The following is a 26,992-nucleotide window of genomic DNA, read 5'->3' as shown; positions in this document are numbered from 1 at the left end:
GGCAGGAGAAAACCTACAGTGCTATTCTGCAGCAGCTGCTGGAATGACACTGGGAGTTAATGTGCCCTACAAAACCTTAAAATCTCTTTTTTCAGACTGTACTCTCATCATCTTTTCTTTCAGAAAAATAAGTTCTCAGTATGTGATAGAGAAAATATTATCCAGATGGGACTCCAAAGAAGCTACTACAAATTAATTTGTGGAATTAAAAAAAAAAAATCAATGGAATTATTATCTTTTATTTTAACAGACTACAACAAAGAGTTTATAAATCATCTGTTCTTTTTCTAATATATTTTTCCAAGATAAAGTCTGAAAATGTAGTTCTCAATCCCACTTCAAATACTATAATTGTAAATGGAAGATTAAAGATAAAAAGACTAATATACCATGTTAGCCAAGAAAAATGTTACATATCTTATAACTCTTTGTTGGTTTCTTACATCAGTGAGGTGATATGACAGAAATATAGGATCATATGTGTACAAAATATATATTTACTGAAGTCCAAGGGGCAAAATACCAATCTAAAGAGAAATTATTTAATACTCAATAAAGCTCTCTTGTGCAGCTCTTGACTATCTCCTTTTTCCACTTCTAAGTTTTCACTTGATATCCATTGATATCATACTAGACCTTCCCTGTAACTCACATGTATAGGGGCATCAGTATTAAGGCCAGGTGTTTTAAATTCTTTATGGGCTTCTGTTCATGACTGATTTAGAACAACATAAATATTGGTAATAGTATGCACAAGTATTATCTTTGGCTGAATAGAAATATCACCTCTGATATCTAAAACAATTAAATGTCTTCCATAACCGTCATTAATTAAGCCCAGAAACTCAAAAATATAACCTATGTTTTTGAAATCATCTGGTAATCAAATAGAAAATAAAAATATTTGAAATCTCTATGATTCCTAGTATCATTAGTTCTAAGGCATTGTCAATGTTATTAATATTTAATGCAGTTTTTCAACTCCATCACATTTCAGCTTCTGTATTACCAAGCAGATGTTTGAGACATCATTCCCCTGATTTGATAAATGGCCATGAGGATCTGTCCTGGAACATTTGCGACCTCTACAAGAACTTCAGTCTTACCTAAAATGTCCAATTCTATTAGCCAAAACAGCTATGTGATGATTAACCCATATTTTGTCCCGGATACCAGAGGCTGAGAACAGCATACTGCCCTGACTCAATAGTTTTATACTCCCTTTGGCCACAAAAGCTCATCCTTGATTCAGTACTTAAACCGCTCAAATTCCTGTATTTATTGGTCATGCTTTTCAACAGGCATTTAATCTCGTACACTTGGGTTTTAACTATGGGGCCTATATACTAAACTTGAATCCACATTTCTGAAGTTTGCAAGCTTCTCCATAAGCCACAGACCTAGAGAAAGAGCACTTCATCAACTTACAGCCACTCATAACACATGCTTCAGTAAGTACATCTCTGGCTTGACAATGTAGGAACTGCCATGTAGTTTAACAGCTGTTGGGCTGCTATAAATGTGACCATTTCACTTCCTTTCTTTATCGTTAATTTGTGATGACTAGTGCTGTATGTAAGATTTGAGGTTTTCATATCCAATGTTTTTAAATGTCTTATCCTGCAACAGGCAATAAACATTTCTTCACTGGAATGCAAAAACTCATTCCGATGGAGGACAAAACAAAGCAAGTTCAAGGTACCTTAGAAATCATGATCTTCTGTGTCATTAAATATTTTTTGCTTATTCTATTTATTTCTAGCTGTTGTGAGTCCAGTACCAGGATGTGAATTGTGTTCTGTTTACTGGACTTTTTATTTAATTTCATTTCCTGACATAATATGAATGGTCAGCTCTAGGACACCTAGGATTGCAGATATTTCACCTTTCCAAATTTTGGGCCATAGTTTCCTTCCATCATCCCTTTTTTCCCTTTTAGTTTTAATAATTTCAAACAAATAAGAATATTAATTGTTCTTGATAGAGGTTTCAGATAAAGAACACAATTGCACTGTGTTTTGCTATTATTGTTATATTTGTGTTTATTTAGGAAGGGGTTTTTACCAACAAATGGTTAATTGTGAACTTACCTTCCAATATCTAAGCAAAATTTCTTGAGCCATATCTTTCTCAAAGAGCCTAATTTTTAACATGCTCCTCCACAGTGAATTTCAACTAGTGTATACATAATTTCATATAAAAAGTGCTAGTCCTTCAAGAGAAATGTGGAGGGGAAAACAGAAATACATGAGGAAAATATTTCAACACATAAATCAGCTTTTCTCCTGTGTCTTCTGTTTGTGGGAAAAATAAATACATTCACTAGCAATACTGCTGCTTTTTTAACTCTGCTTGAGTCTGGGACTGTACTTGGGACAACTTGTAGCATCTTTCACAGGAGCAGGATAAAGAAGTAATTCCATTAAATCCTTTTTCCTTGGTCCCATGACAGTCATTCAAATTAATCACTCAAATTAATTCGACTAATTTATTTAGAATTCTGTGCCCCTTTATGAACACTGTACATTGTTATCTGCTTTCCTTCACTGCTTCATCCGAATGCCCTGTGTTCTTAATGCCTAAATCATAGGATGTTCTCTAGTTAGCAAACCTGGTCTCTCTTATTTCATCTCTATACATTTTCAGATCCCAGGCCTGTCTAAAATCTGAGTTTATGTAAAATGAGATAGTCTTGGGAACTTTCATTCTGCATTAAAAAAAATAATATATTTATAAATACAGTGTGCAAGGCACATTAATGTTTTAGGAAAGTTTCTTGTCCCCTCAACTAACTGTTTAATTGGATGCTACAGTATAGACTGTAACAACTGTTTTATTCATAACTGTTGGGTCATTGGCTTTTATTAAGGAGAATGTATGACTGACCTATCCTTAAAATGCTGCTATCAAAAATTTCATTAACTCAGGTTAAATAATTACAGTGTATATTATTCATTCTCCCCTGTGCCATGCCCATTGTAATAGTATGTGTATCAGTCCTACCATCTCAGGTTTGGGATTTAACCTAGAACTGTACACGTTCAACATTTTAGCATTGGAGGTCTGCCCTCTTTGTTAATCAAGACAGGGGTCATTGCATCGGAATTTAACCATTTACCCTATACAGATGACTGACAGTAAGGTTACCCCTTGTGATGACTTGGTTTGGTTTGGTTTCAGTCTGAGTCAGGCACTATTCAAATATTTTAACAAAAAGCCCCTGGTACTTGTCAGCTACTCAGAGAAATCAACATCTCTGTAGCTTCATTACTATCAGCAAAGAATGTCCAGATTAAAGTGTTTTGCAGCTTCTGTGATAATGTCAGGGCTGAACCACCAGATTCTGTTACAGAAACAGAAAATGCTTACTCTAAACAGAATGTTCCAAGATAAAAGGTATTTGGGCCAAACTGAGCAGGATTTTTCCCATTACACATTTTCAGTGTCTACATAGCCAAGTCCAATGACATGGAGAGATATCCAAATTCTTCACAAGATAGTTCTGAATAAATATCTGAATATCTGAGTATCTAAATATCTGAATAATTATCATATTACTATTACTGTCTGCATAGGACCATATTAGAAAACACATCTTTTATTTAACCAGAAAAATCTTTGACTTATCAGAGCCCTGGCACTATGGAACAATTCTAATACAATGAACAAGTTGATTGCATGTTACCATATATATTCAATATAGGTTGTCTGCAAATACTAATGTGAATAAATTAAGTATATCTTCCAGATAGTTTAACACAGGTTTTTTGACTCTTTTCAAAAAGATTTAGAGGTTGTTCAGAGCAACTTCTGTCTACAGACATACGCATGAAAAAAGGACTCTAAAAATAATATGATATCAAATGGATCATTTGGCTAAGGGATTTGAGAAAATGACAACACGCTATTGTGTGAGGGCAGAGTTGAAGTCAGCATTGCTTCAAAGAGAAAGACTTAATATTTAGAAGAGATTAATTTGAGCCTTTAACTTGCAGCTCATTTAAGAATTGAGCTGCTTGTTGTTATGCTTCTAGTTATTGTTTAATAGCTGTTGTGGAAAATCCACTACTGACTCACTGAAAAGACCTCTGCTTTCAAGTGTCTGGGAAACACCTTACTCCCCATTCCTTAGGTAAACAAGGCAAAGGAGTTCCCTGCCTCAATTGTCTCCCCATTTTTTAATAATCTAAAAATACTGACTGAGTTTCAGGCTCAGACTTGAGTCATAGTTTTAGATGACTCATATAACCATCAACCAAGTCTTATCAAATCCCAGTTTCAATTCTCCTGGGTTAAAGTGGGCACAATAACAACTGCATGTTAGCTTTGGAAACGTGCCTACTCATTTTATGTTCCCAACCATTTTATAAGTCTCATATACATGGTGCTAACTCACACATCTAAATTTCAGAATGAAGGAATTAAGAATAGCCCATTTTGAACACTCCACCCTCTTACGAAGCCTTTGTTTATAGCATTTTCAATACATTTTTAGCCACTTGGACAACTTTTAGTCACTTTAACAATTTTTTTTCTTCTCAAATGAATGTGCTAATCATATCACAGAATGTTGAATTTCTACTTTATTACAGAATAATCAGTAGAGATCCTGGCATAGAATTTAAAGCAAGAAATCTACCAAAGATATATGTATTTTGGGTTGTCAAATTGATATTTATTTGGAGCTGTAGTATCAACACACTATGATTACGTGGAAATTGCATTGAGAAACCATTAGCAGTGGATACCTTTTTGTCATATTTACTGATTAAAGAATTAATTTGCAAACCTTATTTGAGCATCATGCACTAGAATTTGGCTTTTCAAATCTGTGACCGTCATTAATGAGTTAATGCTGATGTTACTGGTCTGTAAATTAATATTTATTGAGGATTTCACCAATACTCTTAGGATCCTCCTCTATACACATACCAGTGAATTTTCATTGACCTGGATTTGAGGACCAAACTGAGGTACTTAACAAAGTGCCAGAAATGAATGCAGTGAAACTGACAGATAACTTCGAAGTTTGGGACCAATCTTTCTCAATTTTACTATATACTCTGAATGAAACTGCTTAGTTAAGGAAGAGATATATATGAGGATTAAACATCTAATGCTTGTGAAACACTCTGAAGCTAGAAGATTAGTTTTTAGAATTTTATCACTGACTCACTACTGAGTTTGACAAAACTCAGAGCTAAAAAAAAATTTTAGACAAATATTTTTTCACAAACAATTACAATTTCAGTGGACTTGATAATATTTACAAATCTGACCCAAGGAAGAAATGTGACCCAGACTAGATTCACAAAAGTCAGCAAACCATAAGCAATGTGCTGAGTGTCATTTCTCAGCAGTTCATACCTAAAGATACTAGGTTCCTTCTGAAAGATCTTCCAATGATCTACTGGATCAATAATAACCGTCATTCAAAGAACTGCAGAAATATAGGTTAATTTAGGTTGGAAGGGACCTTAAGAGGTCATACAGGCAACCCCTGGCTCATATTTAATGAGACCATGTTACTTATGGACTTGACTATTTGAATTTTGAATGCCTCCAAGGACAAAGAACCAAAACCTCTCTGAGCAGCCCATTCAAACATCTTAACATCTCTCGTAACTCTCAAGTGGAATTTCCAGCATTCTAGTTTGCGTTCATTGCCTCCTGTCCTTTGTGCACACCCAAGGAGAGTCTGTCACCATCTTCTCTGCATTTTCTTGTCAGGTACTTGTAGGTAGCAGTAAGTTTTTCCCTTCACCTTCTCTTCTTCAGCATGAACAAACTCTACTTTCTTGGCCTTTCCTCTTACATCCTGTGCGCCAGCCCCTAACCATCTTGGTAACCTCTTCTGTGTACTAAAAAGTCTAAACCTGGGCACAGCACTCCGGATGTGGTGCCAAACAGAGTGGGTGATCACTTCCCTGGATCTTATGGCTGCACTTATTACTAATACTAATACTATTAATAGTATTAATACTAATACTATGGGTTTTAAACTGGTTTTGCTTAAGTCTAGCTCTCATTAAAGATATAGGTTGTTTTTTCCTTCTAACAAGAAAGATAAACACAAAAAACTTCGTACCAAATCAGTGGGGTTTTTAATTTTTCTTATTCCAACTGAGCAAAAACATCAGTTATTCACACAGTCTTAGGAAAACCCCACACATTTATCTAGTGTACAACGCATCATATATCCTATAATTTAAGGCACGGTTTGTTTAGCCGCATGGGGTTTTTTGGTCATGTCAGCTTTGAGTGGGAAATTGATCTTTTCTTCCTGTTATTTATTCTTTTCTTGTAAATGATAATGAAGGAATGCAGCTAAAAATGCACAATAAGGTAAAACAATTCATATGTTTTGATAATGTTAGAAGACAGTGTGCACTTCTAGAGTTGTTTTCTTGCTACTAAAAATCTGAAATCATGTCAGCTTTGATTCTGTTGTTAGTTCACATTCATTCTCGCTTCAGGATTTGGAAGGTAAACTGCCTATTGCACAAGAGCAAGAATGAACTGTACAAGAATAAATCTCCACTTGAAAATCAAGGCTCAGTATGCAGTGGCAGCCAAAAGAAGTCAACAAAGAGCTGGGCACCATCAGGATAAGTACTGAGAGCAGGAATGACAGAGAGCATAATTTTGTCTCTATGTCAAACCTACCTGTGTCCTATTCGTGAGAGCTTTGTGCGGTTTTGTTCTCCAAATCTCAGAAAGGATATGACAGTGAAGAAAGTACCCAGAAAGACAATATCAATTATTAAATGAAAGGGCCAGGTACCAAATAAGGAGTTTGGAGGAGATCAAAATCTTGATATTTGTAAAAAATTGTGAAGGTACATCAACAGCAGAATATAAAGTTGTTATATGCCAATTTGTACAGTATTAGGGGTATGGGGCATTCAATCAGGCTTGCCAGAACCTGATTTAAAACAGAGAAATGAAAACATCTCATAGAATAGTAAGTGAATATCTGGAATTTGCTATTACAGAAGATTGTGAAAGCAGCCATTTAGTAAAGGACAAGGGCATTCATCTGGAATATGGGTGAATCTCAAGGTCCTACTTTGTTAGGTGCATAGATGTAAAATTTTTTCTCCTAGTCAAATTCCCTACTAACCAAAAGTAGATCTGCCATGTTGTAACATTCTCTTCAGCCTGAAGACTTTCAGTTTCTGGAAGTCAGTGACGGATTAATACTGCACAGAAACAACACATTCTTTTTTTCAGGTGTAAGTTGGGAGTCATTACATGTGATGTTTCCTAAACGGAAGTGATTAAAAAATGTTTAATTCAGAGTTATTTGATTAGTTTCAAACAATTCTTTATAGAAAAGCAATCTTCAGAGAAAATCTTGATGTTTCATAGCATTTTGTTAAGTTTTTAGACAAGGCTAAAAAGTTTTGCTTCGATGTTCCTCTTTCCTCATCCAGAACTATAGGAAAACACAATACACAAATCGTACTTTTTACCATTCAAATGGTGTCATTATTTGACTGTAATAGAAGTATTTTTTTATAGCCAGAGTTTCCTATGTCAACTTTGAACAGGTTTTATAAATTATTTTGCATTGCAAAGACATAAAGAAATAGCACAACTTAAGGCATAAGCTCTGTGAAACTTTCAGTGAACATTTGTCATGGTTCACTTTCAGACAGGAATTTCCATTCTTTATGCTAAGGGAACCAAGCAACATATGATGCCAGACTTTTTATTAACTGGAAAGATTCTGACACAACTATGCACAGATATTTTCTAATCTGTTTATATAATAAATTCCACTTCACATCTGGCTAGAGAAAAGTGGACTAAACAAACTGGAGGATGCTGAAGCTTTAGGAGCATACTCACTAAAATGTTTTCAAAATACCTAACTATGATGTTTGGTTACTTATATTAAAGTAAAAATTCACAGAATAATTCAGCCTGGAAGAGACTTCAGGTGGCTTCTGGTCTGATCTCTTGCCCAGAACAGGGTCAACTCTGAATTCAGACCAGGCTACTCAGGGTTTCACCCAGGTGGTGTTGAAAACCTCCAGGAATGGAGACTGTACAGCCTCTCTGGGCACTCTGTGCCACTGCCCAACTGTCCTCATGGAGAAAAGGATTGTCTTTATACCCAGGCAGAACCCCTCTTGTTTCAGTTAACATCCACTGCCAGTCACCCTTTATGCTCTTCACCACAGTGACATGCCTGGCTTCAAATCCTTAAAACTTCACCCTAGGTACTGGGGCTGCTGCTAGGTTCCCCTGAAGCTGTCTCTGCTCCAGGTTGAACAAGCCCAGATCTCCAGCCTCTCCTCACAGAGCAAGTGTTCCAGCCTCCACCAATTTGGTGACCTACTCTGAGTTTAATCAATATGGGGGAGAGAGTTTTTTGATTAAATGTACATTTATATTATATTTCTTTGTAATGAAAAAAGATTAGACATTTATTTCTGTGTCATGTAACTTCATAGTTGAAAACATGCACTTCGCTGGATAGCACTAGGAATTTTCTTAAATCCACCTTTAGTAATCCCTTACCAGTAATTCAAACCATTGTTTTAAGCTCAGCACTTGCTTAAACTGTATGCATAAGACTTCTAGTTTAGGTCCCCCTTATTCTCAAGAGCTTTTGCAATGGAGTTGAGAAACTGCTTTTAAAAAACCCAGCTGTATAAACAACATGAATGTAGTTGACAAGGAAAAACCAGGGCTTTAAAAATTATACTTCCTTTCCTAAATGTTTTTAAATGTATGGTTTTATTCATAAAACTCCTTACAAATCAAAAATTTACAGTAAACTTCACTTCCATGTATTTCTGTGAGGGACAAGCACATGTTCTTAGGGCTTGTGATGCTGTCTCTTTTGGATAATGTCAATGCAAATTTTTTCATTTATTTGACATCATTCTGAACTACTTGTCTGCATATATGGGAGGCTTTGATCCTGAAAAGAAATTTCACCCAGGTGAAAATTTGAGTAGGTATTGTCTTGGAAAAATAACAGGCATCTGACATACAGTTCAGTTAGGCTGTACTTTTAATGAATGACTCATCTGGAAAGTATCAGGTAATACCTCATTCAGTACAGATCATTATCTTGTGAACAATGGACACAATTCTTGTATTTCTCATTGGTTCTGAAGAGAGGATTTCTCTCCCCCCTCAAAATCCACATCATTCACCTGCACTCTTCCTCTGATGCATTTTGTCTTACAATACCTTACATCACTGGTTTGACATGTGTAGGTCCAGTAAGGACAGTACTTTTTATGATTTGTTATTACTTAAGAGGTATAGAAGATATAGTGCTCTTAAATAGTAATCAATAGAAAACCAAGTCAGAAATTATGAGTCTTCATTGCTAATAGTAAATGCGTTTACATACATCAGAGAAAAGGGCTTGTGGAGGCAGGAAAAGCATTTATATGTTTCTGTTGGGCTCCTAGCCCCAATTTTCATAAATAATAAGTAGTCTGAACTTAAATGTTTCAGAGGACATTACATTACTTTTTATTTCACACTCCTGAAGGGGCTGTTTTTCCCTGCTGAAGGTGTAGAATCGACAAATTTAAAGTTCAAACTCCACTTAGACATTCAACATACAAAATTCCTGTTTTACTCAGGCAATTTATTCAAACTCCTGAGTGTACAAAATTTTAGAAAGAAATGTTGAATTACTTTATAAGTAAATCATCAAATACATTTTTCTCCCTAATGCTGATTTTTACTACAGCTATAAGAGATCTTAAGTTTCGAGGCTGAAGTTGCTACAGCAAAGTACTAAAACAGTAAATTGACAAGACAGAGAACATTTTTTGCCATGATGGAAGAGCTAAAATTAAAATGCTTTAAGGACACAGTGTACGTATTTCTGGGTTGACACAAGAAATAAAATACATCAAAGCATGCTAAGACCTAGTTATGGGTGTCAGAGAGCCACAGTGCTATTAAGGTAGTCTTTAAATACATTTTTGAGACTCTTTGCAATCTTAAATATCAAGATTAAAATAATAAGTGTAAGGTGATGGATGTATCAAGGGAAAAAAAATTATAAAATTAAGTTTTTACCTTTGAACTAGATTCCTGGGGTTTCATTTTCCTTTATTTTTTATTGTACTGCTGACCAGCTCTTTCCCATTAGAGCAAAATTTTGTTGGCTAGACACAAACTCATAAACTAATTGTTTGCCTGCAGTTTTCTAGTAGTAGAGATAACTGGATCTCTTGACCTTGATATGAGCAGGCACTGAACCCTTACAATGAAAGAAGGCTCTGAGGAGACGGGTAAGGTTGATGTCCTCATGAATCACAGGGAAGAATACTAAAAGGGACTGGTCATCGGTGTTACAAAGAAAGCTGAATTTGTCTCAACACAATTGGACCTGGACACTACATCTGCTGAGTGGATCAGCTGGATGTGTAACTGTGCATCTGTGAGTTAATCAAGAGTGCAAAATAGATTCCTGAGCTATACAAGGCAGCACGGGGATGTATATGTGGGGGCAGCTTATGTGTGGCTCAGCACCACACTGAGTATGAAAAACAGCCAAAGAACTTTGAAGAGAGCAAGAATCTTGAGTTGGATTCAACCTATGTGTTACATTCCAGAGACTGTGGACACCCAGTGTCATTACAGTGAGCATCTATCAGAGACTGATTATCACATTTGCATTGTGATTCAGCTGTGTGTTGCAATTAATTGCTAGATGCAATTTGTACTTACATTGTGATTTGAGGACATTGCTACATCACTGTGCTGGATCAAAATTGCATGATATACGGAATACAACTTATATATATATATTGGAATATCTATTCCAAATAATTTCAAGTGCAGAAACTTTGCATTAAGCATTAAACCCTATACGTATGTATTGTCTGAAAAAGCCCAATCAAAGAGGATTGGACTTTGACAACTAGATACCACATTTTACAAAACAATAAAGTAACCATATTGAGAGAACCAGAACATAATGGCTGCAATCATTCTTCAAATAATTATCTTTTTTTAAAATGTTTCATCTATTTCTTTCAAGAATTAATAAAATGCAATTACAGTGGCTGCTACAAATATCTTCCTCAAATGGTTAATGCAGCCTGGATACTATTCTGATTGCAAGAAGCACAACAAATGAGCAAGTCTTGAGTAGATGAGCATCTAGTGACATACCACTGCACATGCAAAAAAAATTTGCCATTGCAAAGGCAACAACTGCCAAGTTATAAAAGGTAGTTTAGCATCCTACAGAAGCAGAAAAAGTTGTGGATAGATCATATAGAATGATTAGACCAAAACTGGTTGCAAATTTCAGTCCTGGGAAGCTTTCAGAGTGGTAGGGAGGAGCAAAGCACGGTCTGACCTGTGGTTTGCAGCTGCTGCTTTGCATGGAACAGCTGGGGAAATTCTCTGGGGAAATTGTCCTGAATCTGACAAGTTTCTACCTATGAAGAAGCTGTTTGGACAGAGAAAATTTGTATTCATGCACCTCTGTGAGGCATTTTCTCCCTTTCAGTTTGGTTGTCAGTATGAGGTGGGAGTCCCTGTTTCTCCAAGGTCAGATGCAGCTGTGAGCAAGAGCACTGTCCTGGAAGGGATGCAAATCGTCCAGCTTCCTGCCAGCTGCAGACCTGCCACCTTGCACAGCAACACAACAAACACCTGCAACATGATAGCTCCTGGCTTCTTCAGGCATCAGCAGAAACTGGGCGTGAAGTTCTGCTCCAGAAAAAGTCACCTGAACTGAAGTATCTCTGTGGTTATCAGTTGATGGGGCTCCACTAGAGTCAGCAGAGCCCAGCTGTGAGGGACTCAGCACAGCAGCCTGAAAAAAGGCATCTAGTGCCATTTGAGATGCAGGGGGGAACCCAAAATATCTGCATGAGACTATCAGATATGACACAGGACCGATGAGAGCTCTCTATCCTTCAAACAACTTTAGCTATCTATATGTGGGCAACTGAAATAATACCAAGTTGTCTACCTTTGTATAAGCTAAACTGCTCTCTAGGGTTTAGTGAATGCATTGATTTCTTTGTTTATGATGAGAGTTTAGACATAGCACCCAGGAGGGTGCCCAAATTTAGTTCTGCAGATGAAAAGGATAGTCAATCTGTGGTGCCCTTTGCATCTAGTCAACAGGGTCTGCATGGTCACATTCAAACAAGAGCCATTGCCTCTTGGAAAGATGTTTATATATGTCTTGCTTCTGGCACTGGACCATATTGAATGCCTCTGGGCACCCCAATTGCACCTTTTTGCCAGCAAATGGCAGAGAGATGCTGCTGTTTATTATAAAAAGGAGTCAGGTTGGTGTAACATCCCTTGTCATCCCAGCTCTTGGCCCCCTTCTTGCAATAGGTCCCACAGATGGAGTCCCACCTAGAAAGGCAGAGCCAGAGTGTGTGTGTGGAACTACTCTGGGACTCCATTTACCCATCTGCACAATGGGCCTCAGAATAACTTGGTTTTTCCCAGAGGAAGCTGATTGAAATATGATGGCATAGCGCCAGGAACTGTAAACATTCCACTTGAATACAACTACCTTTTGGTAAGAAACATTAACAAATGGGACCATTGACTTTTGTTTATTTGTCTTAAGTGAAGTGTCTGCTGTTTCAGGGTCACAAAACATTCACCACATTCACTAAATAGTGCTATTTTGGGCACCAAACACAGACTGTAAATCAAAACATGACACCTTTCAATTATTTGTGGTAGCAAAATATATGTTGAAATCATATGTCTGGCACAATTCCTGTTTTCAAATAAATAATATCTAAATGCTGCTTCATTCTTCTCATCGCATCTCCTATCCCTCCTCCTCCATTTTTCCTTGGGGGGAACCCTGGCATGATTATTCCAGTCTCTGCTGTGCCTGTGAAAAATTACCATCAGTTCAGCTAACTTTACCCACACCCACAAGATGCCAGAACTGCAGAAATTCTGCAGTGCTTGTTGAAATCTTACTATTCAGCAGTTTTGTGGGTTTCAGTGCTTTCAAAATATAACTTTCCATGCTTGCTTGTTTGCTCTGGGGTCAGCACAAGGTCTATGAACCACTGCTGACTGTTTTTACCTTCATTTACACTTCTCTTCATTTTTTAAATTCAGATAGTGGCATCACCTCAGCCACAGATTTCATATCTTACAGTGCCCAACACTGGTTGGCTTTGACATTATCATTTATCATTGCTGGTTTTAAAAAGTTCACTTGTTGAAGGTTTTAAAGAGTCACTGCATATAAAAGTAATAGCAATTTCAGAAGTCTGTACTTAGTTCCCAGTCAAGACTTTTTGTCTCTCCTTTAAAAAAAATTATACACTACATCTGTGGTGCTGTCTCCAAAAAAGGGGGAATACAGCTCATTTTCATTGCCCCTTTTATTTGCTTGTTTGCACAGTCCTTCACCAGTGTTTCTTCAGTTTGTCTACAGAAGACAAAAATCCATGCCTCAAAATAGGCTTCTAGCCACTATGGTCTAATATAAATAGGACTAAAATGTGTAAGAAAACATACTGGATTCTGTATATTTACATGTCCAGGACTCCCAAAGTCTTTAACTGAACGTTCAGAAAACACGATTCAGCCATAATATACTCTCAGGCGCCTCATTGCACACAATCTTTCAGAAATCATTTAGCATTTCATTTTACTCTCTGTGACAAAATAGTTACAGACTTCCTGCTTCTTTTTCTATTTGTATGTTTTTCTACTCACTTGCAGAATCTGTTCAATCTGCTTTGACAACTGCAGTCAAGGATTTTAAAGAACACAGCTCCATACATCCTTGGAGCATCATTCGGTAGGCTAACACTGTTTTTTAATTTTACTTTGGTGCCTAGCTAATACTTTTTGTTATTCCACATTTATAAAATTCAAATATTATCTCTGAATATTTGGTTTCACCTTTAATTAGCAGTTGGCTGAACTATGTTTATTAAGGCAAACCTGAAACCATTTAGGAATAATTTGGGATCATCCTCTCCTAAAGTGTGATGGACTGATCACATTTTTGCAGTAACAGTTGGTTAGGAAATTAATTTCTCCTATTCCAGAATAAAGATTCCAATATCTGAGCTGAGAAAGAGTAGTGGTTTAAGGACTTGACACAGAATAAAAAACTTTGAGCTGTTTGGTAAAGGGCAGTGATATACAAACGATGGTATACAATTGTGCTTAGGTACAAACCCCTAATTTCAGAGACTTTGAAATTCACAAATATGTTACCTGCGGACTTTTAAGCTATTCATTTTGATCATGGATTTCTGAGATATGCCTGGTACTGTTCTGAAGAACAGTGACACTCACACCCTCATGGTCTCCAGAAAGCATTCCTTACAGTCACAGAAAGTATGATAAGGCAGCACCACTGCTGCTAAGCTCCACACAAAGCAAGCAAAATCCACTATAAACTCTGCTTATCTGATAATTGAGTACCCCAACGTTAATGAAAGCAATGCTGCAAATATCAGTGTTGGAAGGAAAGAAATGAGATATACACATAATCTGACAGTCTGCACTAGGAAGGAATGCAGTGCAGTAAGAGCATCAGCAGTGTGGATTCATTGCTCATCCTCAAGCACTTGTGGGGAGAACACTTTGGTTTTGTGGGCAACTTTAAGCTGCTGGATGTCTGCTGGTAACTCAACACAGTGGAGAAGAGGCAGTTTAGGAGATTCCTAGAGTGTATGGAGGATAATTTCTTGTTGCAGCTGATAAATGAACCTACCAGTGGTGGGGACCTATTAGACCTGCTGTTTACAAACAGAGAAGGGCTGGTGGGATACGTGGTGGTCAGAGGCCATCTGGGGCACCGTGACCATGAAATGATAGAGTTTTCAATACTCGGTGAAGTAAGGAGGGGCGTCCACAAAACCTCTACCCTGGACTTCTGGAGGGGAGACTTTGGCCTGTTGAGGAGGCTGGTTCAGAGAGTACCTTGGGAAATAGCCCTTAAAAAAAAAGTGGTCCAGGAAGGATGGACATACTTCAAGAAAGAAATCTTGAAGGTGCAGGAGCAGGCTGTCCCTATGTGCTGGAAGGTGAGCCAGTGGGGAAGACAACCAGCCTGGCTGAACAGGCAGATGTTGCAGGAAATTAGGGGAAAAAAGAGAGTACATCACCTTTGGAAAAAAGGGCAGGCAACTCATGAAGTGTTTAGGAATGTAGTTAGGTCATGTAGAAAGAAAATTAGAGAGGCAAAAGCACAATCTGAACTTAATCTGGCCAATTCTGTTAAGGACAACAAAAAGTGTTTTTATAAATACATCAGTAACAAAAGAAGGGGCAAGGAAAGCCTCCATTCTTTGTTGGACATGGAGGGGAATAATTACCAAAGACAAGGAAAAGGCTGAGGTACTTAACACCTTCTTTGCCTCAGTTTTCAGCAAGAAGACATGTTGTTCTCAGGACAGCTGGCTTCCTGGGCTGGTAGACAGCAACGGGGAGCCAAATAGCCTCCCTGTTATCCAGCAGGAAGAAGTTAGTGACCTGCTGAGCCACTTGGATCCTCACAAGTCTATGGGACCAGATGGGATCCATCCTAGGGTCATGAGGGAACTGGCAGAAGAGCTCTCTGGGGAGGTCCCAGATGATTGGAAGTTGGCTAATGTCACACTGATCCGCAAGAAGGGCTGGAAGGAAGACCCAGGAAACTAGAGGCCTGCCAGACTGACCTCAGTGCCTGGCAAGGTTATGGAGCAGATCATCCTAAGTGCAATCACATAACACCTACAGGATGGACAGGGGATCAGATCCAGCCAACACGGGTTTAGGAAGGGCAGGTCCTGCCTGACCAACCTGATCTCCTTTTATGACCAGGTGACCCGCCTGGTGGATGAGGGGAAGGCTGTGAATGTAGTTTACCTGGGCTTCAGCAGAGGCTTTGACACCATCTCCCACAGCATACTCCTGGGAAAGCTGGCAGCCCACGGCTTGGACGGGGGCCCTCTCAGCTGTGTTAGGAACTGGCTGGAGGGCCGGGCCCAGAGAGTGGTGGTGAACGGGGCTGCATCCAGTTGGCGGCCGGTCACTAGTGGTGTCCCCCAGGGATCAGTGTTGGGCCCAGTCCTGTTTAATATCTTTATTGATGATCTGGATGAGGGGATTGAGTGTACCATTAGCAAATTTGCAGATGACACCAAGTGGAGGGGGAGTGTCAGTCTGCTGGAGGGTAAGAGGGTTCTGCAGAAGGACTTGGACAGGCTGGATAAATGGGCTGAATCCCATGGTATGACGTTTAACAAGATCAAATGCCAGGTCCTGCACTTTGGCCACAACAACCACATGCAGTGCTACAGGCTGGGGACAGAGGGGCTGGAGAGCAGCCAGGCAGAGGGACCTGGGGGTTCTAATCAACAGGAAGCTGAACAGGAGCCAGCAGTGTGCCCAGGCGGCCAAGAAGGCCAATGGCATCCTGGCCTGGATCAGGAACACTGTGGCCAGCAGGACCAGGGCAGTGATTCTGTCCCTGTATTCAGCACTAGTTAAGCCACACCTTGAGTACTGTGTCCACTTCTGGGCCCCTCAGTTCAGGAAGGATATTGAGGTGCTGGAGAGTGTCCAAAGAAGGGCAACGAGGCTGGTGAAGAGACTGGAGCACAAGTCCTATGAGGAGAGGCTGAGGGAGCTGGGGTTGTTTAGCCTGGAGAAGAGGAGGCTCAGGGGAGACCTCATCACTCTCTACAACTACCTGAAAGGAGGTTGTAGCCAGGTGGGAGTCACTCTCTTCTCCCAGGCAATCAGCAGTAGGACAAGAGGACCTGGTCTTGAGCTGTGCCAGGGGAAGTTTAGGTTAGACATTAGAAAGAAATTCTTTACAGAGAGAGTGATCAGACATTGGAATGGGCTGCCCAGGGAGGTGGTAGAGTCATCATCCCTGGAGGTATTTAAGAAGAGACTGGATGTGGCACTTAGTGCCATGGGCTAGTTCACAGGCTGGTGTTGGGTCACGGATTGGACTCAGTATCAGAGATCGTTTCCAAACTGTTTGATTCTGTGACTCTGTGATTCTTAAGAAGGTGGAATTACCTAATTAACAGCCTTTATGCCACCATTGCTGAGTAAAGAAATCTCAGCACTGGTGACAGACAATGTAAAGGAGAATATACAAACTGCTTTAACAGAAGTTGTCTATTCCTAATTCGTGTAACCATATTTAGCACTGGTTGAGATGGGCAGTGAGGCAGAAATAGCCTACATAACAAATTCCTCTCAGCTTTATTTGCTTTTGCTGTTTGTCATCATGAGACAAACGGCTATCATTATTTGAGTAACAAATCAAGCTTTTACACATTCAACCTCAGTGATTTGTGTCCTTTTCCTGTTTTGTCAACAAGGCAACATCCATGTGAAGGTAGTGTATTCCAGGAAGCCTGTACCAGTGTCTACCAGAAAGCTGACTGAGGTTTTCCATGTTTTCCATACAGGAAAAAAAGCATTCAGGAAAGAAGAAGGTGAGTTCAGCAGAAAGAGTATCTCCCCTTGGACCCATGCTTGTCAGCATACAAGTTTTAGCAGAAACTGAGATTGTAGTGACCCTGGGGAGACATAAATAACCTCTAAGTTTTAAAGTATATTAATTACTATCTCTGTCATAATGCCAGATTTATCCTATAATCCACCTCATAAGTCAAAAATCACATTTTTCTGTTATTCTAGACACACATTCCTTGCCTACCTGTAGCTGGTAAATTGCCTCTCTCAGAGTAGTAGCTGTCTCATCAATCTCTGGCTGTGATTCTCTCATAAAGTAAATTAAATTCCTGTTTTTTGAGGAAGATAAATTGTATTAACTAGTTTTAAATATTTTTAATATTTTTTAATATTCAAAATTATTTCCTGATATTTAGCATTTCTGTTTTTTAGTATATCACAGGCACTAAACTATTCTGTAATTCTATGTAAGGATCTCTGAAATAAAATTTGTGTTAATATTCTGGAGTTATAATTCTTTACAGAAACAAAGAAACAAAATATTATATTGTATATTCTATAATGTTATTTCTTATCAACCAAGGCATCATTTATTAATAACTGAAGTGTGTGTGATCAGTTTGACTGTTAAAAATCTCTGTTGCGTGAGTGCAACTACTAAAAAGTTACAGAATTTATTTTAAAAATCATCAAGCTTATATTTTTATTGTCTATCAAATAGTAAAAAGACAATTTTTCTAGCAAAGAAGAGTAAGTTATTGCAGTATTGTTGCCAGTTATTGCCAGTGTAAGTTACTGCAAAATAATCAAAAAGTGTGGTTTGCTTCTGCCCATTTTATCCCACAACCTATGTCAATATTCAGAGACCTCGTGTTTATATAAGGATGCAGTTTCAGAGCTCTCAGTTGGAGAACGGATGCCTAAACCACAGTGTTGGGGAGGAGAGAAAAACCAGCTGTCTAAGCATGTTTACTTCAAGTGACAAGGAAGTTCTAACTTGTCCCTAAGTGGTGACTCACTTGGCTGGGACTATAAAAGTAAAGGTAACTGCTCTCTGAAACATCAGGGCTACAGATTTCAGAAATCCAACATGATGCAATCAAGACTTTCAGCTGTTTTCTTTTTCTTATTGGGTTTGTCCTTTTGCCTGACAATCCCTATTCCCCTCGAAGACAGCCATGAATTCACAGAGAAAGACCTTCAGTTTGCAGAGGTACAGTATAAAATAATTAATTCACATGTCTAGTAAATAGTAAGTTGTGTAGTTACAATTGTTTGGAAACTAGTCTTATTACTTCTTTTCCCCTTTTTAGCGCTATCTCAGGACTCACTATGACCTCCATCCGAATCCTGCTGGCATAATAAGAAAGAGTGGTAACACAGTGGCATCTAAACTTCGGGAAATGCAAGCTTTTTTTGGCTTGGAGGTGACAGGCAAACTAGATGAAGAAACATATGAACTGATGCAGAAACCAAGATGTGGTGTCCCAGATGTGGGGGAATATAACTTTTTCCCTAGAAAACTCAAATGGTCAAAAATGAATTTGACATACAGGTAAATTCACGGTATTTTGAGTGTTGTTATTACCTTCTTTCCAGGTGCCTTGTCCAATAGGTTGATAGTATGTGAGGTTGATGTGAGAAGGATGCATCTGAGTTTGACAAAATTAATGTTGTAGTTTAAAACCCTTACAGCCTCACTTTTGGAAAGGTGCCCTCAGCTCACACTGCAGCCCAAGGAAGTAAACATTATTTTTTTCCATTGTACTTTTTCGTGGAGGAAAGCTGGTGTGGTGTAAGTTAGTAAATCCTCATCCAACCAAATGAAAGAAGAGTATGGACTAAGATCATGCATTTCTTTAGGTCACTTCTGTGACCTGTTTGGACCTGGTTTAGTGTCTGCCTCACATAGGTCTTGTCCTGGACAAAGCAATGTAGATGTAAACCAGTCTCTGCAATGTGGCTGTGAGAGCAGGCTCTTCAATTTCACATTCTAGATGGAGATATCTATGTTTGGTCAGACAAATCACCATACCATGACCCCTGAAAATTGACCTTAGGAAGGGAAGGTGATGAAAGTTCACATGGTAGCTCCTTGTCCTTTAATTCTGCAAGGTTGTCAGCCCAGGGTTTTGACCAGCTGCAGCCTGAGTTTATTTAGCAGTTCCAAATATGAAATCACTGAACTCTATTAGTTTGGTATCTAGTGATAAATATTAATTTAATAAGGATGATTCTAACCTATAAAAATCTCTTTGGATTATATTTTGCTCCTCCAGGAAGTAAGGGTCATGAGATATTTTATATGACATTAAAAAAAAGTTTGAAGTTACTGACATGATTTGACTTAATATCAAATCTGTCATTTTCTATATCTTCTGGTATATAGAAAACCAATTAAAGACAGCTGTTGGATCATTTTAAATGTCTCTGAATTATGTTAATGAAAATAGAAATGGTTTGTTTTGGTTTTTTTTAATACCATATGCAGCTGCCGAGCTCTTTGTTATGTGATAAGAACATAAAAAAAGCAAAAACTTTTAATGAGGTGTACAGTCAGATAAAAGTCATTGCACCGTTCTTCAATTCATACAGTTTAACTGAAGATATTAATTTGTTTGACAGAATTATGAATTACACTTCAGATCTGAGACGTGCTGAAGTAGACAGAGCTTTTAAAAAAGCATTTAAAGTTTGGTCGGATGTGACACCACTGAACTTCACCAGAATACGAAGTGGTATAGCTGATATCATGATCTCCTTTGGCACTAAAGGTAACACAGAACCAATTGTTTTTACTTTATAGTAGTATTCCTCCAAATAAGATGGGGTAATTAATTCAATTGTTTTGAATTTTGTTTTGTAGAACATGGTGACTTTTACCCTTTCGATGGACCCTCTGGATTACTGGCTCATGCTTTTCCCCCGGGTCCAGACTATGGAGGAGATGCCCATTTTGATGATGATGAAACTTGGTCAGATGATTCTAAAGGTAACAGAAGTTCCTGAGATTATTTGAAATGGTGATAGATGGAGAATTTTTCCCAGTTGAACAGTTTGTTTTACCTGTCACGTTCACTGTTTCTTTGTCATGTTCACTGTTCACACACAGAAAGCTGGGTTTAACCTCCAGTCATAAATACAAGTTTTACATGTGCCTAGCATAAATTCTAGAATATAAAGCTCGTAAGTGAAGTGATTAAAAAAATGCCACAAACAAGGGATTTTGTCATTTTGGCATTTCACTGAGGTCAGGGTCAGCTGGTTCTGATCACAGACTGATGGGAAGTGCCTTACTGACGCCTATAGAAAACACATAGCTGCAAATTATCTGTTTGCATTTACCTTGAAAATTCATTACTTTGCCTATGCAGGACAGAACTTTAATAGAACAAACAGATAACAAACAAACAAACCCAACTATTTTTTTTCAGCACTGGATTAGCTCACCCTGCTGCCATTAAAGCTAATTTCTGCAACACCGAAAATAATATGGATTTTCTACTGCAGATGAATTCCCAACCAAAAAATGTTCTTGATTTGAGTATGACCAAGATTTTGCCCCAGAGCTTTCCTGTGTTGTTAAGAAATTTCAAGAAATCTAAATCTGCCTAGATAGCAATGTTGCCAAATAAGATTTAGGCTAAACACCAGCTATGAGATACTAACTCGATTAGGCCCTTATTAATGCAGAACCCATGGTAGCTTGAAAAAGGCAAGCAATTATCTCTAGTGGAAGGTGTCTCTGCCCATGGCAGAGGGTTTGGAAGTAGGTGATCTTTAAGGTCCCAAACCATTCTATGATTTTATGGATTACGCATAATTTTTCCATTTATTCAGTTGTCTCATTCATTGTCCTATATGTTAAAGCACAGTGTTAAGGTTAGTTGGTTATTCCAAGTCCCCTTTGGTGATGCAAGGAGATATACATTTACTTTTGCTGTGGTTTTTTTATAGGCTATAATTTGTTTCTTGTTGCCGCCCATGAATTTGGTCATTCACTGGGACTTGAACACTCTAGAGACCCTGGAGCTTTGATGTTTCCAATTTACACATACACTGGAAAAACTGGGTTTGTTCTTCCTGATGATGATGTGCAAGGGATCCAAGAGCTCTATGGTAAGTCTATATATCTCCTGTATCATTATAACCTCTTACAGATGCACTGCACAGCTACTATAGAGCTGCAGATGCTCCATAACACCAGTCATCACTGCTTAAGACCAGTTAATTGGAACAGAAGAGGTTTCGATTTAATAGTTCAGAAAGAAAAAAAGGAAGTAATACTGCAGAGGACCATTGGTCACTGTGCTGTCTCCTCTGGTGGTAGGGGGTTGAGGGCAGTCTTTATAATTTTTGACCTGCCTCAAAAGAGAAGGTAAAATAGAGTCTAAAGCAAGAAACAGAACTATCTATGTTTCATCATGGAAAGAATAAAAATTTTGGGGGACCTTTAAAACTTGGGATAAAGCAAGAAAGTCCATTTAACGTCTTCGCAGCACAGTTGAACTGCAAAGTCTGTGAATGTATTTGGCTACAGAAGAGAGAGAATAGGCTTTCCCCAGTATAAATGTTTTGCATATTATGTTTGTATTTATCATGCTCTTTGGGAACTCTTCCATGTCCTATTCAATATTGTGAACAACAGAAGGAAAATAACATTGTCAAGCTTAGATCATATGGTATGGTTCCAGGTGCTGGAGACAAAGATCCCAACCCAAAACATCCCAAAACACCAGAGAAATGTGATGTAGAATTATCACTTGATGCAATAACAGAACTTCGTGGAGAGATGCTGGTCTTCAAGGACAGGTAAAGAGACTTCCATGTTACAGATGGTGGGTACTGGATAAAATTTTGAGGAAGCAAAAACACCATTTCAGTTTTTTACTAGAGATTTGAATGAACGTAAGTTTAAAAGATCACAAATCAATATAGATGTCTCTAAGAAACTACATCATATATCTTTTTAGGCAGGAATTATAATACAACTGCAGACTTCACAGCCCAGTAATTTGAAGTGAAGATTGACACTTTTTGTACACATTTTTCATTTCACGGGACTTTCTTCAATATGGACAAATCTACTAATATGTATTTGGGTACTATCTTCAGAAACTTTACATGGGACAGCTGTGTTTCTCTTATTCTAAATTTGTTATTGTTTGAGATGATCACTGTGGGAGTGACAGAAATCATCTGCAACTAGATGACTATGAGGAAAGGAAAGGTCTACAAGGAGCTCTATATATTAAATATTTTATGTTATGAAAAAAAACATTAATTCATCAGTAACTAATTTTTACTATAGCACGTCAAAAATACTGCTCTTTTATTGAATGACAGGAAACATAAAATATGTTTTCTTTTTCTGACTTAGGTTTTTCTGGAGACTGCACCCTCAGATGGTGGAGGCAGAACTGGTGTTACTTAAGTCGTTTTGGCCAGAGCTTCCAAATAAAATAGATGCAGCTTATGAAAATCCCATCAAAGATCTTGTGTTTATGTTTAAGGGTGAGCTTTCAATTTTGTTGTCGGTAGAAAAATATAGATATTTAATTAAGCTCAGTGGGTGGTGTAAAGGTACGAACAAAACAACCTACTTCCTTACTCAAAAAACAAACTGTTGATTTCACCTCATGCACATCTATACAGTTTTCAGTGAATTAGGAGATGTACAATTAAATCCAAATGCATAGGATCATAGCATAAATAGTCTAATACCTTCAAAGTATGTGACGTAAAAATTTATTTTTGTATAAAAATAGGAATCACAGCATCCTCATTTCATTCTGCTCTCAAAGCTGAGTCTTTACAAAAGACTCACCTATACTTTGTTCTTATTTTCAGGAAAGAAAGTCTGGGCTTTGAATGGCTATGATATAGTTGAAGACTTTCCTAAAAAGATATATGAAATGGGATTCCCAAGAGAAATGAAAAGAATAGATGCAGCTGTCCATATTAAAGACACTGGCAAGACTCTCTTTTTTACTGGAAATAAGTACTGGAGGTAAGCTGGGGACAGATCAGTGTCCCTAGTCATATCAAAAGATCAGCTGGCTGGTTCAAATTAGGAACTTGGCTCTGTGGTTTTCATTGTTGCTATAGCTGTGTACAATCTTGTAAAGGTGTATGCAAGACTTTTATAAACATATGGGCACAGACTTTAAAAGCTGAATGAGTGAAAGAAAGGAAAGGACAATAAAGTGCTCTGATCCAGGAGAATTTGTGGTCATGTCTGCAAGACAAAATCCCCATCTTGCTTCCTTGAGTTGCTTGTGTGACATGAAGTGGTATCAGTACTTTTCGAGTCAGAAATCTGTCTCACCACAGGGTGTCTGGTTTTTTCTGTCTATGAGTGCAGCTCACAGTCAGGTGTCATGCATAATTAAGACACTATCTCACTTCACAGTGCCAGCAGCCTCTGGATAGGCTTGTAGTGCCAGTACATCCAGGTACAATAATCTCCATGGAATATATACTTCATAGATCAGTTCTGAAAATGTAACTCTACAAACTCTAGTGTTTATTCCACTTCTGGTGGAGGTGTGCCCTGTTTATTGTCCTGAGTTTCATTATTGCACTGGACAGAAAGCATCTAAAGGCTGCTGGCTGCTTCAGGTGAGAGTAACTTCAAAGCATATAAAGGGTACAGATCAAACTCCCAGGCTGCTTAAATCCTCTGATTTTTTTTTTCTTTTATACTTAATATAGTTATGATGAAGAGGCAGAAGTTATGGAAGCAGGCTACCCCAGGCTGATAGAGGAAGAATTCGCAGGAATTGGTGATAAAGTGGATGCGGTCTATGAAAGAAATGGTACATAATCTGATAAAGAAACTTGATTACAATCAGTTGGCCTTGAAAATTGAGATTAATGTCCTATGGAAAACTCTGTCATTTGTAATTTTGATTTTTTCACATCAACACTTCTTTTCTTGGCTGAATCAGTTTTCTACTCTAAATCATGCTCTGGGCCAAAAAAAGACCTGCCTCCTTGCTTAGGAAACTAAAGTGATACGCTTAATACAGAAGTATTATTATGCGTCTGTTCCTTCAAATGGAGCCCATTCCCATCCAACTTTTCAAGGAGTGTTTCCAAGTCAGTCTTAACCATTAACATGCAAACACTGTATTTTCTTAAGCAAGTGCTGTATAGGTAATAAAATGCAGAATTTGACACAAGATTAAAGAATATCAGTTATTTTAAAACTCTGATCCAGGTCTGGCAAATGGAACGAGGATCTTTAAAAAATTTAGCTCAGCATTCTAAATACTAAAATGTTGCATTTAAAAGACTTATTAAAAATGAAGACAAATAAGATAATTTCTATTTTAACAATTTTAACATGACAACACTGTTTTCTCTGTGTTAATTCATTTTAACATTCCTTTTCCTTAGGTTATCTCTACTTCTTCAATGGACAACTGCAGTTTGAATACAGCATCTGGAGCAAAAGAATTGTCCGTGTCCTGCATACTAACTCCCTATTTTGGTGCTAATTACAGTTGAGTGCCATGTCATAGGCTGCAGAGCAGCTTGTAGTACGTGGAAATAATAATAATGTGGGCATATAGGTTTACTAGAGGACAGCAAGGCTCCGTGAACAAGCACTGGGCTACCTACCACCAAATGTATACTGTATATATGGAACTGTACAGCTGCATGCCAGTCTGGAACTGAATTAACTTAATAGGAAAGGAGAAAATAAATCACTAGCATTTCAAGGGGCATTGCACCACTTTAAGTTTGTCTAGTATCGAAGTGAGATGCTGGATACATCACACATGATCATGAACACTAATAATTCCTGGTAACCTGAGTATGTCTAGCATCTTTCAAGGATCTCCTAGCATGTCCCAAGAAATACACCTGATAAACCCAGGAGCATTATATTTTTAAAGTAACCCTTCATCTCTTTTTGAAATGCCTTTTAATGTACTAGGAATTCAGGTGTGTAATGAATGAGTGAGGACTGCATGGTGACTCCCTGAGAAGGTAACACCAGGCCACACAAATGAAGTTAGGGAATTCAAAGGTATTTGAAAGTATCCCCATTTGACTAGAAATGTCTCATTGGAAGCAGATGCACATGTCATCGCTAGAACAAGGAGAAGGTACAGAAGCAGTGAGGTGTCATTCCAAAGAAGACAGAAAACAGGAAAAAGGAAAACTACTCCCTGCAGAAATCATCAGCCTGGATGATACTGGGGAAACCAGAAAGAAGCAGCAACAAGAGAGAGAGTCATGCAGGTTGCATGATGTTACATCTGGTATCACAGCCCATGTTTTCAGCTGATGTAAACTGAAGTGACGTCTATAGAGGTTATGTCTAGCTCTGCCAGAAGAGAACCTGAACATCCAAATCAAAATATTGAAAAGAATATATTTTTTCATGTTTGTTACTCTTTTAACATCTATATCAACTGCTTCGGTACATTGTAAGTTTTTGGTCTGGTTTGGTTTTTTTAATCAATGGAAAATATATGGGACTGTGAATATTTTTTCAATTTTAGAAAATAATATTAAATAAACTGAAGAAATAACCTGACATTGTGAAATTATTTATATTAAAATTCCATATTCTGCCTGTCATAAAAGATAGAGCTATTGGACAAAAGAAATCAGGAAAACTAACCTGTGCATTCTATTCATTAAAATTTTCACCTCTATTTAAAAATGTGATTTACTTTTTTTTTCCTCCAAGGCAATTAATTCTATAGAAAAGAGGAGGAGAGAAAAACAGAAAGAGAAGAAAAAGGAAAGACTCCTCAAATTTGCAAAATAAGAATAAAATTGGAATTAGTCCTTATCATTACGGAGAGAACAAGAAATTATTAAGAAATACTGGGAAAATCAGTTCCCTGTTAATTTGAATGTTAAATGTTCATAATTAATTGAAACTGCATTGTCCTATTCTGCCTTCTCAAAACCAATCCCTAATTTAATCAATCAGCCAGGCCTGCCAAGCAAAGCCCATCAACAATTAATACCTTTAAACAGACTCAAATTACCAGGCTTATCCACTTGATGAGGTTAATTCTGTAATTTACACAACATAGATGGTTAGTTGATATAACTTAATAGATTGAGAGGTCTCTTCTGAACATAAAACTGAGAACTAATGAATTCCAGACCTTAATATGTGTAAAAGAAATGCACAGAAATAGAGTTGAAAAAAAGCTTTACAAATGGAAAAACTTAAAGTGGACTAAAATCAAAGTTCTGTTCTATGATAAAATACTGAAAAAACTGCTACAGGGAAAGTCGCTGCATAACAACAAAAATTGGTTCAATTATATATAAAAATAATTTTTGACAGACACAGTATGCCTGAAAAAATAATGTTTGGTATTGGGCTGCAGTTTAACTTAATTACTCAGAAATGAAATAAGGGTCTGGACACGTAAACTTAGTCCTTGTTATTCTCGGTATAAAGAGTTGCTAGAAAATTGTGTCAAAATAATAATGAGCCTTCCATAAGGGCTAGTTGTTGAGTCTGAGTCTTCTGAATTTCGAAGGACATGAGCCACAGTGGATAAGGGAACGCAAAGGTGGACAGGGAAGT

At 37.8% G+C, this 26,992-nt stretch overlaps 1 protein-coding gene across 1 annotated transcript; it reads left to right on the top strand.

Annotated features, from left to right (window-relative positions):
• Positions 1 to 17,772: 17,772 nt before the first annotated feature.
• LOC113997326 (collagenase 3-like) lies at positions 17,773 to 25,911 on the top strand. Its single transcript, XM_027739075.2, has 10 exons — positions 17,773 to 18,637; positions 18,738 to 18,979; positions 20,050 to 20,198; positions 20,291 to 20,416; positions 21,382 to 21,543; positions 22,119 to 22,236; positions 22,805 to 22,938; positions 23,275 to 23,434; positions 24,139 to 24,242; positions 24,826 to 25,911. The coding sequence occupies exons 1-10, from the start codon at positions 18,515 to 18,517 to the stop codon at positions 24,924 to 24,926; spliced, it is 1,419 nt and encodes a 472-aa protein (XP_027594876.1). The 5' UTR covers positions 17,773 to 18,514; the 3' UTR covers positions 24,927 to 25,911.
• The last annotated feature ends 1,081 nt before the right edge of the window (positions 25,912 to 26,992 follow it).

Source organism: Pipra filicauda, unplaced genomic scaffold (genome assembly GCF_003945595.2).
Source record: "Pipra filicauda isolate LSUMZ 115617 unplaced genomic scaffold, ASM394559v2 scaffold117_size3949168_pilon, whole genome shotgun sequence".
Classification (NCBI taxonomy): domain Eukaryota; kingdom Metazoa; phylum Chordata; class Aves; order Passeriformes; family Pipridae; genus Pipra; species Pipra filicauda.
The sequence above is the reverse complement of the archived record's forward strand: the minus strand, read 5'-3'. Positions and strand labels throughout refer to the sequence as shown.